Source organism: Xyrauchen texanus, chromosome 17 (genome assembly GCF_025860055.1).
Source record: "Xyrauchen texanus isolate HMW12.3.18 chromosome 17, RBS_HiC_50CHRs, whole genome shotgun sequence".
Lineage (NCBI taxonomy): Eukaryota > Metazoa > Chordata > Actinopteri > Cypriniformes > Catostomidae > Xyrauchen > Xyrauchen texanus.
The window spans coordinates 39207507-39226200 of NC_068292.1; the positions used below are offsets into that span (position 1 = coordinate 39207507).

At 37.6% G+C, this 18694-nt stretch overlaps 3 protein-coding genes across 3 annotated transcripts; 1 reads left to right on the forward strand and 2 right to left on the reverse strand.

The window, feature by feature from the left end:
* The first annotated feature begins 210 nt into the window (after positions 1-210).
* Positions 211-8478, forward strand: zgc:101716 (uncharacterized protein LOC492784 homolog). The gene is given in 7 exon segments (XM_052146304.1): positions 211-475; positions 1193-1264; positions 1266-1289; positions 1371-1514; positions 1960-2264; positions 2787-2919; positions 8299-8478. Coding segments are annotated over 7 exon segments (960 nt in total). The 5' UTR covers positions 211-367; the 3' UTR covers positions 8473-8478.
* Positions 8479-8916: 438 nt separating this feature from the next.
* Positions 8917-12633, reverse strand: LOC127657484 (protein FAM83A). The gene is made up of 4 exons (XM_052146292.1): positions 11895-12633; positions 11461-11628; positions 10593-10717; positions 8917-9433 (listed from the first exon to the last, which is right to left on the reverse strand). Exons 1-4 carry the CDS (start codon positions 12402-12404, stop codon positions 8941-8943), a joined length of 1296 nt encoding a protein of 431 aa, XP_052002252.1. The 5' UTR covers positions 12405-12633; the 3' UTR covers positions 8917-8940.
* Positions 12634-14266: 1633 nt separating this feature from the next.
* zmp:0000000951 (uncharacterized) lies at positions 14267-18029 on the reverse strand. The gene is made up of 3 exons (XM_052146534.1): positions 17992-18029; positions 16643-17581; positions 14267-15920 (listed from the first exon to the last, which is right to left on the reverse strand). Exons 2-3 carry the CDS (start codon positions 17569-17571, stop codon positions 15152-15154), a joined length of 1698 nt encoding a protein of 565 aa, XP_052002494.1. The 5' UTR covers positions 17572-17581; positions 17992-18029; the 3' UTR covers positions 14267-15151.
* Positions 18030-18694: the final 665 nt, after the last annotated feature.

Consider the following 18694-nt stretch of genomic DNA (forward strand, 5'->3'; position numbering starts at 1 on the left):
GATATAAAAAAAATTACAGGTTTCAAGTACAAAATTCTCCAAAAAGGCAAAAAATACGTCATGATAAATAAATAAATACGACTCAATGGAGGGTCTGTGTTTCTGGGCCACCTTGCGCCACCTATAGGTAGAAAACACTATCGTCATTCCATTGAGCAGCGTTTATTGTGCCGTACGATTACAGGAAATTACGTCCAAAGCTAGCGCCGTCCAAAGACAATCATGAATAACAGCGAAATGTGTTCCATTTGATTCTTTAATATTCTCGTGACGTTTGCGTTGTTGTTGTCGCTTGATACAGCGTATCTTTCGTGAGTCTGTGAGACGCGTCAGCGGGTGGTAGTGAATTCACACACGTGTTTTTATTATGGAGATTCTGGGCAGCACTTTTGATGATTCTGTGTTTGAGGAATCACGCAACAGAGTCTCAGCAGCAGTTCTGCCTACATACGAGCCCAAACTCTGCGAACCTCTGGTGGGTATCACACTGGAGGTACCATGGTACAGATGGTAATACCACCATGCTACTTTGATATATACCATGGTATTTACATGGTATGCCACGAAGGTACTTCAAAGTAAACCATGGTATCATGCCCAAAAACATGGTAATATCACATTAAGAAAAGATCCCCTTACAAAAAGTACTGTGGTGGCACGTTGGTGCAGAGATGGGGTCAGATAACAGTATTAGTGGATAGTGATATTATTTCACCACATTATGAATATAAACATGCACTGAACGTTTATTTAGACTTATTATAGATTGCTTGTAATTATATATCATTTGTGATCATTCTAAATAATTATACCTGTGCTTTTAGCAGAGTTCCCACAATAATGGAAAGCCTGGGAATTTTAAACTTGTTAATAACAACTTGGGAAAAGTCATGGGAATTAATAAAGTCTAAACACACACACACACACACACACATATATATATATATATATATATATATATATGTATATATATATAATTAAGTTATTTATAAGGCGAATATACAGTACATTTGTCTAGTTGAATATTTCATTGGCTACAAAATGCTCTTTGTCAGTGCAAACTCAATGTGATGGTTTTAAAAACTCTATAAAGTAATCAGCATTAATCGTTAAAGTCATGGAAATGCATTGGTCAAAAGGTGTGGGAACCAGACAGGTCATGCTTTTGTGTTTACTTGTTTCTCTGATCTAGTGGTTTTGTCACAATGAAAATATCGAAGATGCATTACAGGAGCAAAAAACCCTTAAATATCGAGGGGATCTGTGCGTACATGAGGAAACAGTATCAGGTATGAACAGCTGATTTGACATTGTGTTACATTGTCACTATTATTTAGTTGTTGTTAGCATTTGATTTGTGTCAATGACAGTTGGCTCTGGATGAGTACAAATCCTGCCTCTCTCTGGTACCTGGTGGAAACACATCAGTTAAGAGAGATGTGCTGGAAGCGATTGCACGATGTTACTGTCATCTGGGAAGAAAAGAAGAGGCTCTAAATGTCTGCGAGAGGCTGGTAAATATATCACACCCTATGTCCAACTATGTTATCGATCATATCCGTATGACTATGGATATAGTCTATGATTTACTGGCTGTTATCAGGGGTGCTGGGACTTTTAGCAGCCTAACACATGTTTGTTGCAAGTTTTACACTTATTAACTGCAAATTTCCCATAAATACAAAGTTTTTGCAAGGGAAACCTTACATTTGAGTTTGCGTATTCTGCAGGTGTAAAGACTACATTTTTAAATAAATGTCAGGTTTATTTGTGTGCGTGCATTTGTATTAAGCATCAAGAATTAACATTCTTGATGGGTGAACTACTCCTTTTATGGAGTGAATACTAATTAGGTGACAAGGCTAAGAAGATTGCATAGCAACATCAGTACAAACTTATTAATATTCATGAGCTCAGTCTTTGTGAAACTGATTTACTGTGGGTGCTTTTTATTGCCAGAGGATAGAAGTATCCAACACCTGTCACCTCACCTGCCTCCTTCAGTTGGAACTGAGCATTCATGAACATTATAGAGATCTTACAAACAGCATCTCCAGCCTGCAGCAGTTGTGCTGCCTGCATCCGTACCACACATGGCACTGGCTGAATCTGGCCAAGAGCTATCAGAGACTCCTGGAGTCTGATTCCCGCCCAGAGAGATCCAAACATTTCCATCCCAACAGAACTGAGAAAGAACATGACAAGAAATCGACGACAAACAACATTTTAGAACTGAAGGCCATCATGTGCTTTATTAGAACAAGGTATCTCAACCACTAAAGTATTAGCATCGGATTTTATGACTTGTTAGATGTTAAAGTTAATATTGTACCCCAAAAAATAAACATTCTGTCATTATTTACTCACCCTCTTGTCATTCAACTGCATGCATGTTATTTAAAAAGTACAAGACACAAAAGCGTCATAATAAAATTAGTCCACAACATACATGACAATAAATAGTTCACTGGAGGGGAAGATTATCAGTGAATAATGACTAAATATTTCAGTCTGTTCTTCACAAAAACTATCATATGACTTAAGAAGACTTGGAATATAGTGCATGAGTTGTACATACTACATTTCATGCTTTTTTTTTTTTATTCCTTTGGAGCTTGACAGTATAAATCACTGTCCACTTGTCCATTAATTTTTGTTTCGTGGACAAAAGAAAATACAGGGTCGGAACGACTTTTCAGAACTTCAGTTTGGTTCAGAATTGTAATTTTTGGGTGAAATGTTCTTTTAAGAGATGATGGGTTTGTTCATCTTATGATTTTCTTCAGGTTGCTCATTGACATCCTGAGGATTCAGCAGTTCTCATTCGTGCTGGAGAACAGCCAAAGGGCTCTTCAAGACATTGAGGAAGCTCTACATGTTCTGCAGCCAGAGGAGAAAACGCTTCAAACGATTTCTGAGGTGAGCCGCCAAGAGCCCGTCAACTTTAGATAAACTTACAGTACATTGACGTCACAAATTCCTCTTTAATGATGTCTACAATTAAAGGGATAGTTCGCACAAAAATTTTAATTCTCACATGTTTAACTCCCAGATGTGTTTGACTTTCTTCTGCAGAACACAAATGAAGATTTTTAGAAGAATATTTCAGCCCTGTAGGTCCATGCAATGCATGTGAATGGGTGTGAACATTTTTAAGCTCAAAAATCCACATAAAGGGAGAAATGAAGTAATCCAAACTCCAGTGGTTAAATCCATGTGTTCAGAAACTATATGATAGGTGTGGGTGAGAAACAGATCAATATTTAAAGGCCCCATGAAATAAAAATTAAAGTTTTGCTGGTTTTAGCTGAAGTACTTCTAAACGTTGAAAAAAATTTTGTTTTCAGAAGTTCTAAGCATTTAAAATCTGCCGCCTCTCTCTTCCGGCTAAACAGACGCAGCAAAACCCATGATGTCACATAGAGGTTCAGAAATCTTGTCCAGTCAAACGCTTTCTAGAACTAAATCGGACCCTCCCCCTACATCTGTTCAGCGCACCCGGCTGTGTTCTAACTGGTGCTGATAATGCCTTTGCAGGGTACTTTGAAGGAAACACAATCCATGCTGTATAGAGCTGTTGGAAAAAAATCATTTCAGCGATGCATTGCGATTCATACTCAAACGATTCTGAATCGATTCTCAAAAGAATCAGAATCGATTCTGAGTTCAGTTTAAATCACGACAGAGCAGTGGTGCACGCCAAAGACAGATGTGGAAACAAAGATGCGAGTTAAGTGCATACACTAAAGTCAAGTGCTCAAACACGACTGTTTGCAGACCAGCTGTATCAAACACATGACTATTTGTGCCAGAATGAAACCACAATCCCAAAAATCTTTCACAAACCCACGCACATAGCAACGGGAGAGTTAATTCATGATAAGAAGCCAACAAACAACATGAAAGATGAGCTCGCACCCATAATTGCACTGATTTGCACTGAAGCAACAACTGCGCTGTTTAAACCGCTTTACTATCACCTGTGCAGGTGAGGTGGGGAGAGGAGGATCTGACAGCTACACTCTCATTGAAGCAGATATATCTCTCATCCTGGACCATTTCCTTCCATTTGTGCTTAATGAAAATGAATAGCATGGCATGGATTAATTTAAAATAATAATTAAATACTATTAAATGATTTACAATGCTTAAACAAAAATAAATAAAATAATATAATCTGTTGAAGTAATAGTATTCAGTGTATTTTGATGGAAAACCAATATTTGTTTTGTGGTTTTAAGAGATTTTTTTATAAGGTTCTAAAGAAAGAAACTGAAAGACTGAGATACTCTTTTAAACTATAGAACCATTTATTTAATCTTGTGGATGTTCCATGATTTGTTCATGGAACAAGAGAAATTGGTGGAGTTCAGCACCAGTATGTGTTCTTTATTTGTTTTGCTTAGTGTAATGTGATTCAAAACATAGATACATTATTACTCGCTTGCTCTTTGTTGTTCATCTTGCAAAACAGCTCCATCATTGTGGAAGCAAAGGCAGCGATGTGTTGCCTGGTTATGGACAGGGTTAGGAGGGTTACTTTTGAAATGTATTCCACTACAGATTACATGCTGTAAAATACAATTCGTAACGTATTTCGTTAGATTACTCAAGGTCAGTAACGTATTCTAAATACTTTGGATTTTTTCTTCAGCACGGGTCGATTGCTAGGTAAATGCTGTTACGTTAACTTGGTTTAGCACCAATGAGACATACCATGAACACCTCTGTTTATGTTACTGTTCTGTACTGGGCTCCAGGTTGGGCCCCTAGTATTATAATCACGGAAGAAAGGCAACGGACAAGCTATGGGGCTATGAATTGTGTTCCTCCGTGGAAGCCATTGAGATCTTTGTTGTCCAGCTGTGATGCATGGATTGCTGGTTCGTCTTACCAGTACTGGAGGTGTTGGAAAACTTAGGTTCCTGGGGTTCAGAAGACCCCTTCAGCACGGGTCGATTTTTTTCACTTGTTTTGACTATAAAAACTCTGCCAATACAATAAGACAAAATACACATGTTAAAAATACATTCTCTGAAAAGCCTAAATATCTTATGCAGTGTTGTTTCTAAAACAAGATTAATCAAATTGATCTTGTTTTAAGGATTTTTAGATATTTTTACAGGAAAACAATACAAACATTATTATCACGTAATATGATTTTTGCCCTAATATCAAAAGGTCTTTCTAGGAAAAAAGTATTTTTTATCCAACGTGAATTTTCTTGATAAGTAAATATGATCGTGCCTGGTAACGTGTATGTGAAATTGCTAGAAATAGCATTTTATCTTAGCGTAAAGCTGACAATTTACACAAGGTTTATTTCTATTTCTTCTGCTCCAAATTTACTTTAAACTTACTTCTGTCTGCTCGTATGAATGTAACACATCATAAGAAAGTGTTTCACCGCAGTTCAAATGCACTTTGGATCGCATCATTTATATGTATAAATGTTTTCCCTCTGAAAGGAATAAATATTAAATGAAACAACTAAAGTATTTTTTCAATAAAAAATACTTTTTATTGAAAATACTTTTTGAATGTAACTGTAGTGGAATACAGTTACTTATATTTTGTATTTTAAATATGTAATCCCGTTACATGTATTTCGTTACTCCCCAACCCTGGTTATGAATTAATGCTGTCAGATCATATTTTGGTTCTAAAAGTCAGTGGAAAAGCTGGCCAGTACAGTTTCCACTGTACATTAGCACCATTGTGGAAAGGGGTGTGTGTTTGTAAACTAAAGCCTATTGGCTATATTTAAAAGCTATTTTTAAAAGCACGATTCATCAAAGCACTTCAAGTGGTCTTTTTTATCAATAAATTCAATTCTCCCCAATAAGTGGCGATATGCATGAAGAATGTGAATTAGGGTTGTGCCGATGGACGATATCATCGTCTATCGTGATGGCTGACCAACATCACGATGTAGAGCCACCATCGTGATGCCACGCCCCCTTTTGCGAGTCTTGCTAGTGTGACTCATTAATCCTAGTCTCTTCTATAGTTAACCTAAAAACTTGGCAGGGATTGCTCTGTAAATTAAATTGAGAATATAACTAATGCATATGTGCTATTTTAAATACTGTAGTATATGCCAGAGACGTGACAGTCTGTGAAAATACCGTGTCAGGCAGGCTACACAAATATTGAGCTTGACATTGTTAGCTTCTTGTCTTTTTTTTTACATGTCTTACACTGTACATTTAGATAAAAATATTTTATGTTGTAGGCTACAAGAAAATAGCCTTTATTAATTAATTATTAGTAGTTGTAGTGTCTCAGAAAATCTTGCTCATTGTCACATAGCTCTTGTATACACTGAAGCGGCAGTTTAAGATAAACCCAGACCAGCTGAACGTCAAATAACTTTTGTCTGGTTAATACTTTTAAAGAAAAATTTCCTTGGCCATAAATCCATAATGTCAAATCAAATGAAAGAAACAAGGTGAATATGAATAACACACATTTATTAAAACATAGAAGAACAACAAATAAAGAACAAGAAAACGGGAACAACACTCAGATCCGAAACTCGGCATTAACATTTCACTTATAATTAGCAGCACAATTAACTTCAGCACAGGATACAAAATAAATGATGTTATTGAAATATTGTAAAGTGGTCATATGAACTACACAAATGAATGTTTAAAAAATAATATGCAAAATCGAATAGCTCCAGAACGGATGGCTGAAAAATGCGTAAAGAAGTCTAATATCTTTCACCATAGACCATGTTTAAATTTCGATGTTTCTGGCCAGAAATACCAACATATTCTCTTTATCTGGTTTTAATAAGCTGCAGATTGGAGTAACTACACTACCCGCTGTGCTGAAGACCCGCTCTGATGGAGTACTGGTTGCACATATGCACAGATATTTCCGTGCTAATCTTGCCATGAACGGAAACCTTTTGTCGTTCGTTTTCCACCAAGTCAGCCGGTCCTCTTCCCCATCAATGGCCATTTCCTGCAGGTACATGGTCATTTCTGCCTCGACCTTTTGTAAAATAACGAAATTATAGTTTTTAAGTGGAAAATAGTATTTATGTAAAGAGATATATTAAAATAAAAAGTGCACAACTCTTCTTAAGTGAAAGCTAAAAAGAAATGCTTCACGTGTCGTGCAACCTACTGATAAAGTGCCGACGAGTCATTAGTTGGGTTAGTAAAATAACGAAATTATAATTTTTCATATAATTTTTGAAAATTATATGAAATTATATAATCCCCACCCCCCCGCCCCGCCCCACCCCACCGACGATATCATCGTCCATCGCGATGATTTACTGTCAACATCGTCAACTGCCAATTTAGGGGACATCGCCCAACCCTAATGTGAATCACCAAAAACAGAAGGAGGAAAAAAAAAAGCAAAGGAAAAGGGACTTAAATAGTGATCTGTTTCTCACACACACCTATCATATTGCTTCAGAAGAAAAGGATTTACCCACCAGAAGAGTACATTTATGTTGCTGTTTTATGGATTTTGGAGATTCCAAATTTTGTCACCCATTCACTTTGTATTATATGGACCTACAGAGCTGAGATATTCTTCAAAAAATCTTTGTTTGTATTCAGTAGATAAAAGAAAATCATATACATCTGGGATGGCATGAGGGTGAGGAAATGATGAGAGTGGCTGAACTTTCCCTTTAAGTACAGTTTTGTGACTTTATTACAAATGAAAGTGAATGCATACTGTCAGGTGCTGCCAGCTACAATAATGACTAATATGGTATTATAGAAAGATGTTCATACGACTTGTGCACTATAAGCCAAGTCTTCTGAAGCTATACAATAGCTTTGTATGAGGAACAGACCTCAATTTAAATAGTTATTTACTGAAAATCTTCCTCTTTGCACTTTTACATTTCAAACTTTAAGGTCTGTTCCTCACACAATGCCATTGTATGGCTTCAGAATACTTGGAATATAGTGCAATAGTCATATGGAATATGTTTGTTATTTATGGTGCTAATTTTGTCATTTTTTGGAGCTTAAGAGCCCCTGTTCATTGGATAGAAATGAGCAATGTTAACATTATTTAAAATATCTCCTTTTTGTATTCCATGGAAGAAAGTAAACTGAGGATGAGTAAGTGATGACAGAATGTCCTTTGAGGGAACTGTACCTACATTGTTAACTGATTACTTCATATGAATTCAACATGTGCATTGAAAGCAAACCAGTTTGTTCTTAATTTTTATTTATCAGAATTATACCTCAACCCCGTAATATTTTATGGAAGTAACATTACAAGCTGACTTTATTTGTTCTGATCTGTAACAAGGTGATGGCAGAAGACCTCAATCCAGAGAAGATGAGGGAGGAAACCCAAGATGGTGAGAGTTTATCAGGGCTTTATATTAAAGACTTTGATGAGAGATGGTGGAACAAACTGCACACAAAATTGCAGGAGATTGCAGTTTTATCCATTCACCGAACACTTGAAGTGTTAATATGAATATCTTGATTGTCCTTTTATTAATGAATGTCATATTTTATTAAAGTTAAATGCATTTACTGTTACATGGCAGAATAAAGTTTAACATTTTGAATAAATAGGGCTGCTTATGAAAATGAATTTCTAAAGATCAAACAGTTTGAATACACCTTCACACCTTTTACAGGGTCAAGGAAAACTTGGAAATATCAAATCATTTTAAATGTGTGATTTCCAGGCCTGGGAAAGTAAAAAAAATTATTGCAACCTTTAAAAGTCATGGAAATAGCACATTTCTGTATTGAAAAATCATGAGAATTAATTGATCAAAAAGAGAGGAAACCCTGCAGTTAAAACAACATTTTACCTTATTTTTGGGTAACAAATGGACCTCCTTAGATTTACATTAGAAAATAATCATGTGGTAAATGGTAAGGTAGGATTGGTATATATAGCATTGCTAGGTAAATGCTGTTACGTTAACTTGGTTTAGCACCAATGGGACATACCATGAACACCTCTGTTTATGTTACTGTTCTGTACTGGGCTCCAGGTTGGGCCCCTAGTATTATAATCACGGAAGAAAGGCAACGGACAAGCTATGGGGCTATGAATTGTGTTCCTCCGTGGAAGCCATTGAGATCTTTGTTGTCCAGCTGTGATGCATGGATTGCTGGTTCGTCTTACCAGTACTGGAGGTGTTGGAAAACTTAGGTTCCTGGGGTTCAGATGCTCCTGTTTGAGATGTTCAGTCTTTGGGGCAGTGCCTCCTCCAATGCCTGCTGGGCAGATCGGGGTCTGTAGTTTCTCCAAGGATGGGAGAATGCAGTGATCACCAGTGTTTGATGAGTTGCAGGAAAATCCTGGGACTGGTTTAGAAATGGCATATATCCTGCGGAACTCCAGGTCGAAAGGTTTAACCCCACTGCCTTTGAAAAGGACAGCCAAGCTCCTGTGAACCTGCCAGGACAGCCAAGTAAGACTGCAACAGGGTAAAAGTACAAATGGGGTCAAATGTAAATAAAGAGATTATTCACAGAGTCAGTAAACATAATGTTAGTCTGGTAGCAAATCCTTTTGCTGCAATTATGTCAATTATCACATATTGGAAATATCAGGGAATGGAAAAGCCATGAAAATTATGAAAATCTCAAGTCATGGAAATTTGTATTGTCGATAATAATGTTTCTAGTTATGCTCAGAGCCAAAGTATTTCTTCCACAAATAATGAGTCTTACTCATTATGGATTTCAAATACAGAAACAAATCAGAACTGATATGCAGTATATGCCGTTTCCATCCACAGAACTGCCACTCACTGGATGTTTTCTGTTTTTGGCACCATTCGGAGTAAATTCTAGAGACTGTTGTGCATGAAATCCCAGGAGATCAGCAGTTACAGAAATATTCAAACCAGCCCATCTGGCACCAACAATCATGCAACGCTCCAAATCACTCAGATCACATTTTTCCCATTATCTGAAGCTCCTGACCAGTATCTGCATGATTTTATACACCACACTGCTGCCACACGATTGGTTGGTTAGATAATCACATGGATGTTTGTTGGTGCCAGATGGGCTGGTTTGAGTATTTCTGGAACTGCTGATCTCCTGGGATTTCATGCACAACAGTCTCTAGAATTTACTCCGAATGGTGCCAAAAACAAAAAACATCAAGTGAGCGCCAGTTCTGCTGATGGAAATGCCTTGTTGATGAGAGAGGTCAACAGAGAATGGCCAAAATGGTTCAAACTGACAACGTCAGATAACCATTCTGTACAATTGTGGTGAGAAGAAAATCTATATCTAATGCTATTCTGAGATGTGGGTTTGGCAGCACAAGGGGGACCTACACAAAATTAGGCAGGTGTATTATTATATATATATATATATATATATATATATATATATATATAAATAGAAAAATCCCAGCCAGATCATTAAAAAAGCTAAAGAAATTTTGCTATGAATTCAAGCAAATTACTATTGCAAGCACAATAATTTATGAAAAATGCTGTTTCAAATAGTTTGACTAAATATAAAGTATGTCACACTGATGTCACCGCTTCAAATGTCATGGCAACTCCCCTTCTGAAGAATACGCATCATATCAGTATTGACTAGACATTGGAATGTTACCTGTACGAGCCAACCAGCACTTGTGTGCAGTCCACAATGATGAACTTCTCTGTCACCAGGCCAGTGAACTTTCTTCCTGATTTGGCACAGTATGTTTCACCTTGAATGCTACGAATTGACATTCGCTGTATGAAGAGATGCAAGTACAGTTCACAAAAGCACAATGGCTATAAATATAAAGATACAATGTTTTATATTTTATGATGCTACTATGCATATTTACTGTCATGTTGAAAAAAATGCATATTCCACATATTGAAATAATGATATTTTGTGGCATTAATACAAAAACTTTAAGAGATTCTTGTGATCCCAATTAAAGTAGTAAACTAATTACTTGTATTGCTTGCATTAGCAAGTATATATTTGTATTTTTAACACTTTTTCCCCAGCAGATAACTATCTGAATTGCATGTCCAATTCTAAGAGTTTTCTTAGACTTTTTTCTTTTTCTTCTCTCAATTGGTGGATCACAAACAAAAAATGGGTTGCAGATCTGTTCAGATGGGTTCATGCACAGCTGGGGAAAAAACAATACTAAATGACACTAAAATGCAACTAACCCTATTTAATCGTGCGTATAGCAAAAAAATACGATTATCAACTTTTAAAAGGAAGGAGAAAACTCTTCCCATGTGTTTTATTTTTGTTTACTTCTGTACCATTAACAATTATGAAATGGTATTGATGCAAAATCTGGGTCTTAGAGCAAAACCAGTTTAGACTGTTTTTAACCTACTGGTTTAGAGTGTGCTAAATACCTTATATGTAAATGTAAGGTCTCTTTGGCCCTAAATCCCTTTTGTCAGCAGCATTGTTAGTCAAATCAGTTGAGTAAAGTTAGAGTGGGCAGATTAGCATAACTTACAGCAAGGTGTGACTTGTCGATTTTCAAATTTTCACACATTTCCTCAAACACCTGTATATTGGTGTGGTCCAGGAGGAGGTAAACATACACATTGCGTTTTCTTGTTGCATCCAGTATGTCGCAGAAAATCTCCACATCGCTGAATGTGTCCATGACTATCGCCAAAACCTGTGATGTGTAATTTAAATAGCAGATTTACATTGCAATGGGCCATTTGTGTGTCTTTTCTGACTTTTGTGTAATGAAAATGTCTACAATTTCATATTGCAGTGTGCCTTTGCCTTGCATCACACCATAATTTGTTATTCAATTTCATTTTTAAATTAATAATGGTAAAATAAAACACATATTTGTTTATTTTTTTTTACTTTGTCATAGCAGGTCATATAACTGCTGAAGTTGACACGTAAATATGACAGATGAGGTTTTATTACTTTAGTTGCTTTCCTGATGAGTTCTCTCAGTAGGTCCTTCATGGAAGTAGAGTTTACAGACTGGAAAAAAACTTCCACACTAGGAATCCCTTGTAGGTAGTAACTCCAGTCAGCCACTGGCCAGCCGTAGTCAAGAACTGGAGGTTCACTCTCTGTGACCATAGGATAGTATGTTTGAGAAGAAATTGATGGAGAACTAGACCCCCCCACATCCTGGTCTGCCGCCTCGTTCTCAGCAAGAGGCTTTTTAATGTTGTTTAAGATGTATGCTTTCTCATCCACTGAAAGAAAGTTTGCTTCGTTCTCCTTGACCAGAACCTCCTGGTATCCTTCTAGCCCTTTGTCCAGGAGGGCATCCATGGCCAGTCGTGTGCTCTCGTTGTGACTCAGGTCCATTGAAGGCACCAGAGATTTTGGGTTCCTCATGTCTTGAACTCTTCTTCTCATCTTGCCTATCATCTTGGGCTTCAGGTAGCACTGCACAGACAATCCATTACTTACGAGATTCATGTTGATTATGTAGGAGTCCAGTGGTTGACTCTTGTAAATTCAGTCAACTGTTAGTTGCCAGTCTTCCGTGGTACAGCAATAAATGATCTGTTGTGCTGCAGGTAAGTTATAGTCCTATTCACTTCATGTGTTCTTCACAAAGCCAAACGTGTTTGCTTTTGTACCTGGTTTGAGGCCAGAATCAGAGTCTTCCAGGTGAGCATCAGATGTTCACCAATAATCCTGTGAGCTTTTCATGCATCATGCATCTATTCTTCTGCAGTTTTGACGTCTCACGGTACACAGAGCATTTTTGCACCAATTTATCATGTTTTCTTGATCTGCGAGTTGATCATGCGAGTTTGTGGCTCCTCCTAGTAATTGGTTTCACAGATAACTTTTTGCCCCCAGACATTAGTGGGTGGGGTCGTTATGTGTTCAGTCAATGAGACTGAAGTTCATGTGTGTTCCACCACAAACAAAATAAGCTTGAGTGGCAGGCATGGAGATGTGGCTGTCAGATTCACTCTTCCTCACTAGAGGAACCAGTAGACCTGTCTGTTGCCACACCTGCTTATATGAGAGCTCTTAATGGCTCAGTAAATAGAGAACTCAGTGGTAATAAAGGTTCACTTTTGCTTTTGGCTATTTCAGACTTGTTTTTTGAGAAGTTTTGTTAGTGGCTTGCTAAGGCAAGAGTTATTGCTCATGCTTAGGGTTAGGGATGTGTTCTAAGTACTAAACTTTGCTACAGACATGAATGAAACCTCAAATCATGCAACTTGTTGAGGAGAGATGTGCTGTCATTTCCTAAACAATCAGACTTAGGATTTTCGCAGCCTGATGATCTTGATATTATTACACATTTTATTACAGTTTCCCAGTGGAGGGCACCAAAAGCGAGTGAAATGGAGTCGTAATCAGACCAGGTGAATGTTAGAGGTTTTAATAGGTAAAACATGCCTACCTAACCAAGTTTCCTAAAAGGAAGGTTAACAAATTAGACATCTTTACCCAAAACCAACACTTAAACATAATCATAAGTGTCCTCTTAACAAATAAGAGGTAACTAAAACAGACATCTTTATGCTAAACCAACACCTAAACCTAACCAATAGTGTCCAAAAAGGAAATAGTGATGTGAAACTACATATTTTATGTTGATTACATTACACTTTTTTCTCACGTGTCAACTTGCATGCTTGTCTGGGCTCGAACCACGGTCTACCACGTTCTATGTCCAGCAGTGTATGAGGTGAGCTGCAGCACAAGCTAATCTCTTTGGTATAAGTGTGTAAATGTAGGTGGGCCTGAGATACAAGTGTTAAAATTTATCGTTTTCAAAAGAAAAGTGTTTCGATATCATAACATATCAGTTTGTGAGTAAGAGGGTGAAAAAAAATACATTTATAAAGTCATAATCAGCCATTGTACTCGTGATTTGTGTGAAAGTGAATAAAACGCTCAGTTGTTGTAGCGCCTCTAATGTTATTTTCACCTGGAAACTGTGGCGAAATGTAGAACACAGAGCATAAAACTAATTTAGCAAAAATTTTGTTATATTAACGTTCACTCTGTAAATTGTATTTTTGCCTGGTAGACTATAAAACATACAAAACATTCCATTTACAATGAAGGAAGAACCCAAGCTATACATCACCAGAATATCATAGAGAGTTGGGGGTAGGCTCTTTTGACTTGGGCCAGAAAGCAACCATCTAGCAATCACCCAGAAGATCTTAGCAACAACATAGCAATGACCTGACAAACACTAATGACAACTTAGGATTGTGGTGGTGAGTTTTGCACTGATCAAGCTGAAAAAAAGGGGAGAAATTTAAAACAATCAAAATGTGTAAAAATGCTTTAGTAGCTTACTAATGTCAAGTCATTTTTATTTGTATAGCACTTTTCACAATAAAAATTGTTTCAAAGGAAGTTATACAGAAAATCATGCTGTAATGCCTAATGCGCTTTATGTCTTAAATACCCCCCATTGAGCAGTTTCATTGAAAAAGTTCATACAAAATCATGTCTTAAAAATGTCTTAATATCAGTTAGCTATGTGCAATAAATGTCATGTATTAATTGAATTAACTGATTTTTTGGTAGGCAATGTTTAAAGCTAAAGGATATTAATTGAACTTAGATTTATGATTAAGTGTCTTTAAAAGTCCATCCCAAATTGACTGCAAGTAAGAAAGTCTTTTGCTGTTTGGCTGGTACAGGCTTTAGTTGGCAGGGACAGAAGTGATGCAAGCAGTGGTCAGTGTTAGTGCTACTCGCTGTTTTGACTGGATTGCAGTTGATAGCAGTTTATTATCTGTGGAATCCATCCTGAGGCCGAGATGGTGCTGGAAATGGTGTTGCGTCTGACTCCGTTTACGGTGGTTAACAAACAGGGTTGAAAATGTTTGAGGAGTGATGTAGATCTTTAATCAAACAGAAATCCCTCCCTAATAAAACATGCGTGTGAGTAGCATGAGAATAAATGTTTTGCATAACAAGCAGCTGCTTATTTACTTTATTTAATGGATTTTGAATTTGGTAGAAATGTTGAAGGAGTCTATACAATAAAGTACTATGGAAGCATCATGATACAGGAATGTATCAGTTAGTTATACCATGGTATTGATTACATATTTATGTACCACAGTATTTACATACTAATCCAAAATCCAAAGAATACCATGGTACATGCAAAAAAAAGAAAGAATATATATAGTATTATGGTACTTTTTTTTTAAGTGTGGTATCATTATTCAAGTTTACATTAATTTGCAAGGATCAGCTCTTTTCCAGAACACATCTTCGTCCAGTTGCTTTGCTGCATATCTGGCCATAGCAACCTTCTTATGGATTGGAAAGGCAGATTCTAGTGTCTCCTTTAGCCTGAGGAAGTCCAAGGTTTCTGGATGATGAGCAGACACCAGAAAGAAGTTCTGCTGGAGACCCAGTTTACCCAAGACATCCTTAACCCATTCTTTCACTTCAGTGACAGACCTTTCCTCAATTAAGTCAGCCATTGAGAGCACTAGGTAACACTCTTTTCCAAGAGAGGATGCCTGCTGCAACAACTGTATGATTCCCAATCTAAGTCTCAAAGGAGACACAAAGATGTATACATCACACAAAGCAAGCATTGAAGCTATGTTCTGAGCTTCATTAAAGCTGGAAGTAGTGGACTGGCTACAAAGTTCACCTATTTTTCCAAGGCCAGGAAGGTCCCAAAGACGTATGTTGGGGAAGTATGTGTAGGGATACGCTACAGCCTCTTTGGTAGTTTCAATGACGCCAGTTGGAGCAACTTGTTTTTCAGTGTTCTTTAGGCCCAAGAGGGCATTGACCAGACTGGAGCTGCCACTGCCGGTCTCACCCAGCACACCAATGTCCAAGCGGAAGTAATCGAGGGCTGTAAGGATTGTCTGAAGCTTGGAGGGATGGTCTGTAAGATCTCTGGGCTGTGAAAGCTTGAAGATCTGATCAAGATCATCCTGTTCTATCTTCCTGAACCTCAAAGCAGTTGACACCAGGAACCTGAGAAGTAAAGGTCATTAATTTTATATATAAATGACAAAGCCATTAAAACTCGAGAAACATTCTTCTAAAAGACCAGCTTGTACCAGCATGAATTTTCATGAGATTTCATGCTTGTTAGTGCTGTTCTACAACTAAACTAAGCTGGGGGACCAGCATAGTCTTTCTGATGAAGCTGGTTATGCATGATAACTTGCTAGTTAAACTGTACAAATTAAAAGGTACTTGATGCATCATTTGGGGTTCCTCATCTGCCAAACTGGTAGAACCCTGTGAAATCCTCCAGGTGACTTGTAAAGGAGCCTCAAATATCCTATTAATATACTTAAGGAATTGCAAGAAATAGTTCAAGAGCCTCTAAGCCTTTATCTTATGATGGGATTATTGAAGGAATCATTGACACGTTTTAATAATTCTTTACAGTTCTTGTAAGACCTAAGAGCAATTTTCACACATAACTGAAAGGGTGTATGGAAGATCTTCAGAAGGTTCTGCCAGTGGCAGTTGAGGAACCCCAAATGGTGCCTCGATAATCTTTTAATTTTTACAGTACTGTTAATCAGCCTATGGGGACACATGGACTCCAGCATGATGAGGACTACTGTCCAAAACACAACATGGTGACCAACAATGATAGTATTTTCTGTAGAGTTCCAGTGAAAGTCAACTTTGCTTCACATGATCCTATTTGCATATTTCAAAACAAAAAGAAACTGACTCACTGTGTTTCATCAGTCAGCAATTTAGGAACACAAAGTTCCTTTGTAATTGCCACCAAAAACTGACTGAAAGCTTTCCTTTTCAGTTCAGGCAGGGCTTTAGCAAGCACCTCACCAATATCGTTCATCTCCACCAACTCTGCGTCTTGGGAGGCATTTGAAGGATTCTGGCTGTCTGTTGAATCACCCATGTCTCGATATGCTTCTTTTCGTCTCTTTTGCATCTCCAGATTGCGGGCTCTCGTTCGTTCCCAGGCACAGGTCATGCACGGCCCTGTCGGTTTCTCCTCGAGCACGTCCCATTCTTTCTCAGCTTTAACCAGAAAAAAAGGTGGATCTCTCTCATGCAGCTCCATTTTGAGCCACATGTGGTCCTCCTTCCGCTCTTCTGTAGTGAGAACCACCAGAACATCATAGTATGCAGAGTCATACTGCTGGCTGTTGCGCTTAATGATGGAATTTGAAGTTGGATGGCCCTGTACTGTCCAGACACGAATATTGGGGATTTGTCTGTGTAATATCACAGAGTCAAAATCAGGAACGCCACTTCCTATATATTCAGAAGATTCTGCAATCCGTACATGTTTTCTACTGTTGCTCTGGTGATCAGCAGCTTCCTTGGCATTTACACCATCTTCCTCATCATCTTCATCTTCTTCCTTGTCTGTTTCAACCTCTTCTTCATCATCTTCATCCTCCGTTTCCTCTTCCTCCTCTTCTTCCATTTCCGGCTCCTCGTTCAGCCCACAGATCATAGAGACGAGCTGGGCATTAGCCTCCTGGGTTCCTCCAGTTACAGCTATATCTAAAGGGAAATGTTCAAACAGTTGAAGAGCCACCAGCAGTCTGTCTTCAAACCCAGCTGCCCTGAGAGAGAACCTCCATGGAGCAAGGAATTCTTTCACTTTTTCATCAGACAATTTTCCTTCCATCCTCGTTAACCTGAAACAGCCAACACATTTGAATTTGGCAACAGTACACGGCAAAAAAATTAAAATAACACATTTTTTTTCTAACTGCACTGGTAGATTTGATGGCACGTTTCAACTTCAAACATATTAAAATACAAGTGAAACGAAGCTGTAATTCCAGTTGTACAAATTACTCTTGTATTCAAAATATATATTTTTTAAAACAAGTACAGTGTTGCGTCTGAAGGAAAGGTATATTATTTTTACATGTTTATTTGGAAAACATTTTAAAAAGACTAATTAAAAACTCGTCTGTGTAGTGTATAGCCTAACTGCGCACCTTTGGGTACTGCTATATGCTATGGCAAACAGGCTTAATAACTGAATTTGACAAATAGTGTTCGCAAGCAAACAAAACATAATAAAGTAGTCAACTCTCACCTGTACTGTAACAGTAAGAGCTGTAAAAGTGAGTCCTCTGTCTTAAAGTCCTCTGAATGAAAGTGTTTCCAGGACAGGCAGCTGCATTAAATCAATAGTTTGTTTGACAAAGTTTCACCATGACATTGTAAACAGTTATACCAGGGCGTTAAAGTTTGTTAAAGCATCAAGGTGTTCCTGACTTCCATTAACCCATTTATCTCCAGTTTCTCCAGAGTCCATTTGTCTAGCCTGTGAAATATTGACTACATTTCATCAACAACACAAATGCCGTTTGAAAGTTTTGCCTTTAAACATTCTATTTCACCATCAGAGGTATATATTAAATCGATTTTTACAACTTCTGGAGAAAATGTGAGTAGTGTGCAAAAGTCACCACTACCATGCCATGTTATTTGGATTCGGAAAGTTTTCGGATTAGTTTTTAGTGCGTTGCTATGCAGTTGCTAAGTGTTTCTATGATGTTTGGGTCCCTAGACTGTTTGAATGCAAGTCTATAGGATTATTGTCACACATTTAAGCAGAAATCTTAAGTCTGATTGCATAGAAATGTAATGACACATCCAAAGTGACAGTGTAGCATTCAAGCTTTACATTTGATCATGTGTTCCCTGGAAATTGAACCCATGACTTCACTAGTTGAGCAACATGAATGCATAGTTATTAATATGTTTATGCAGATATGGGTCATAATTGTATATGA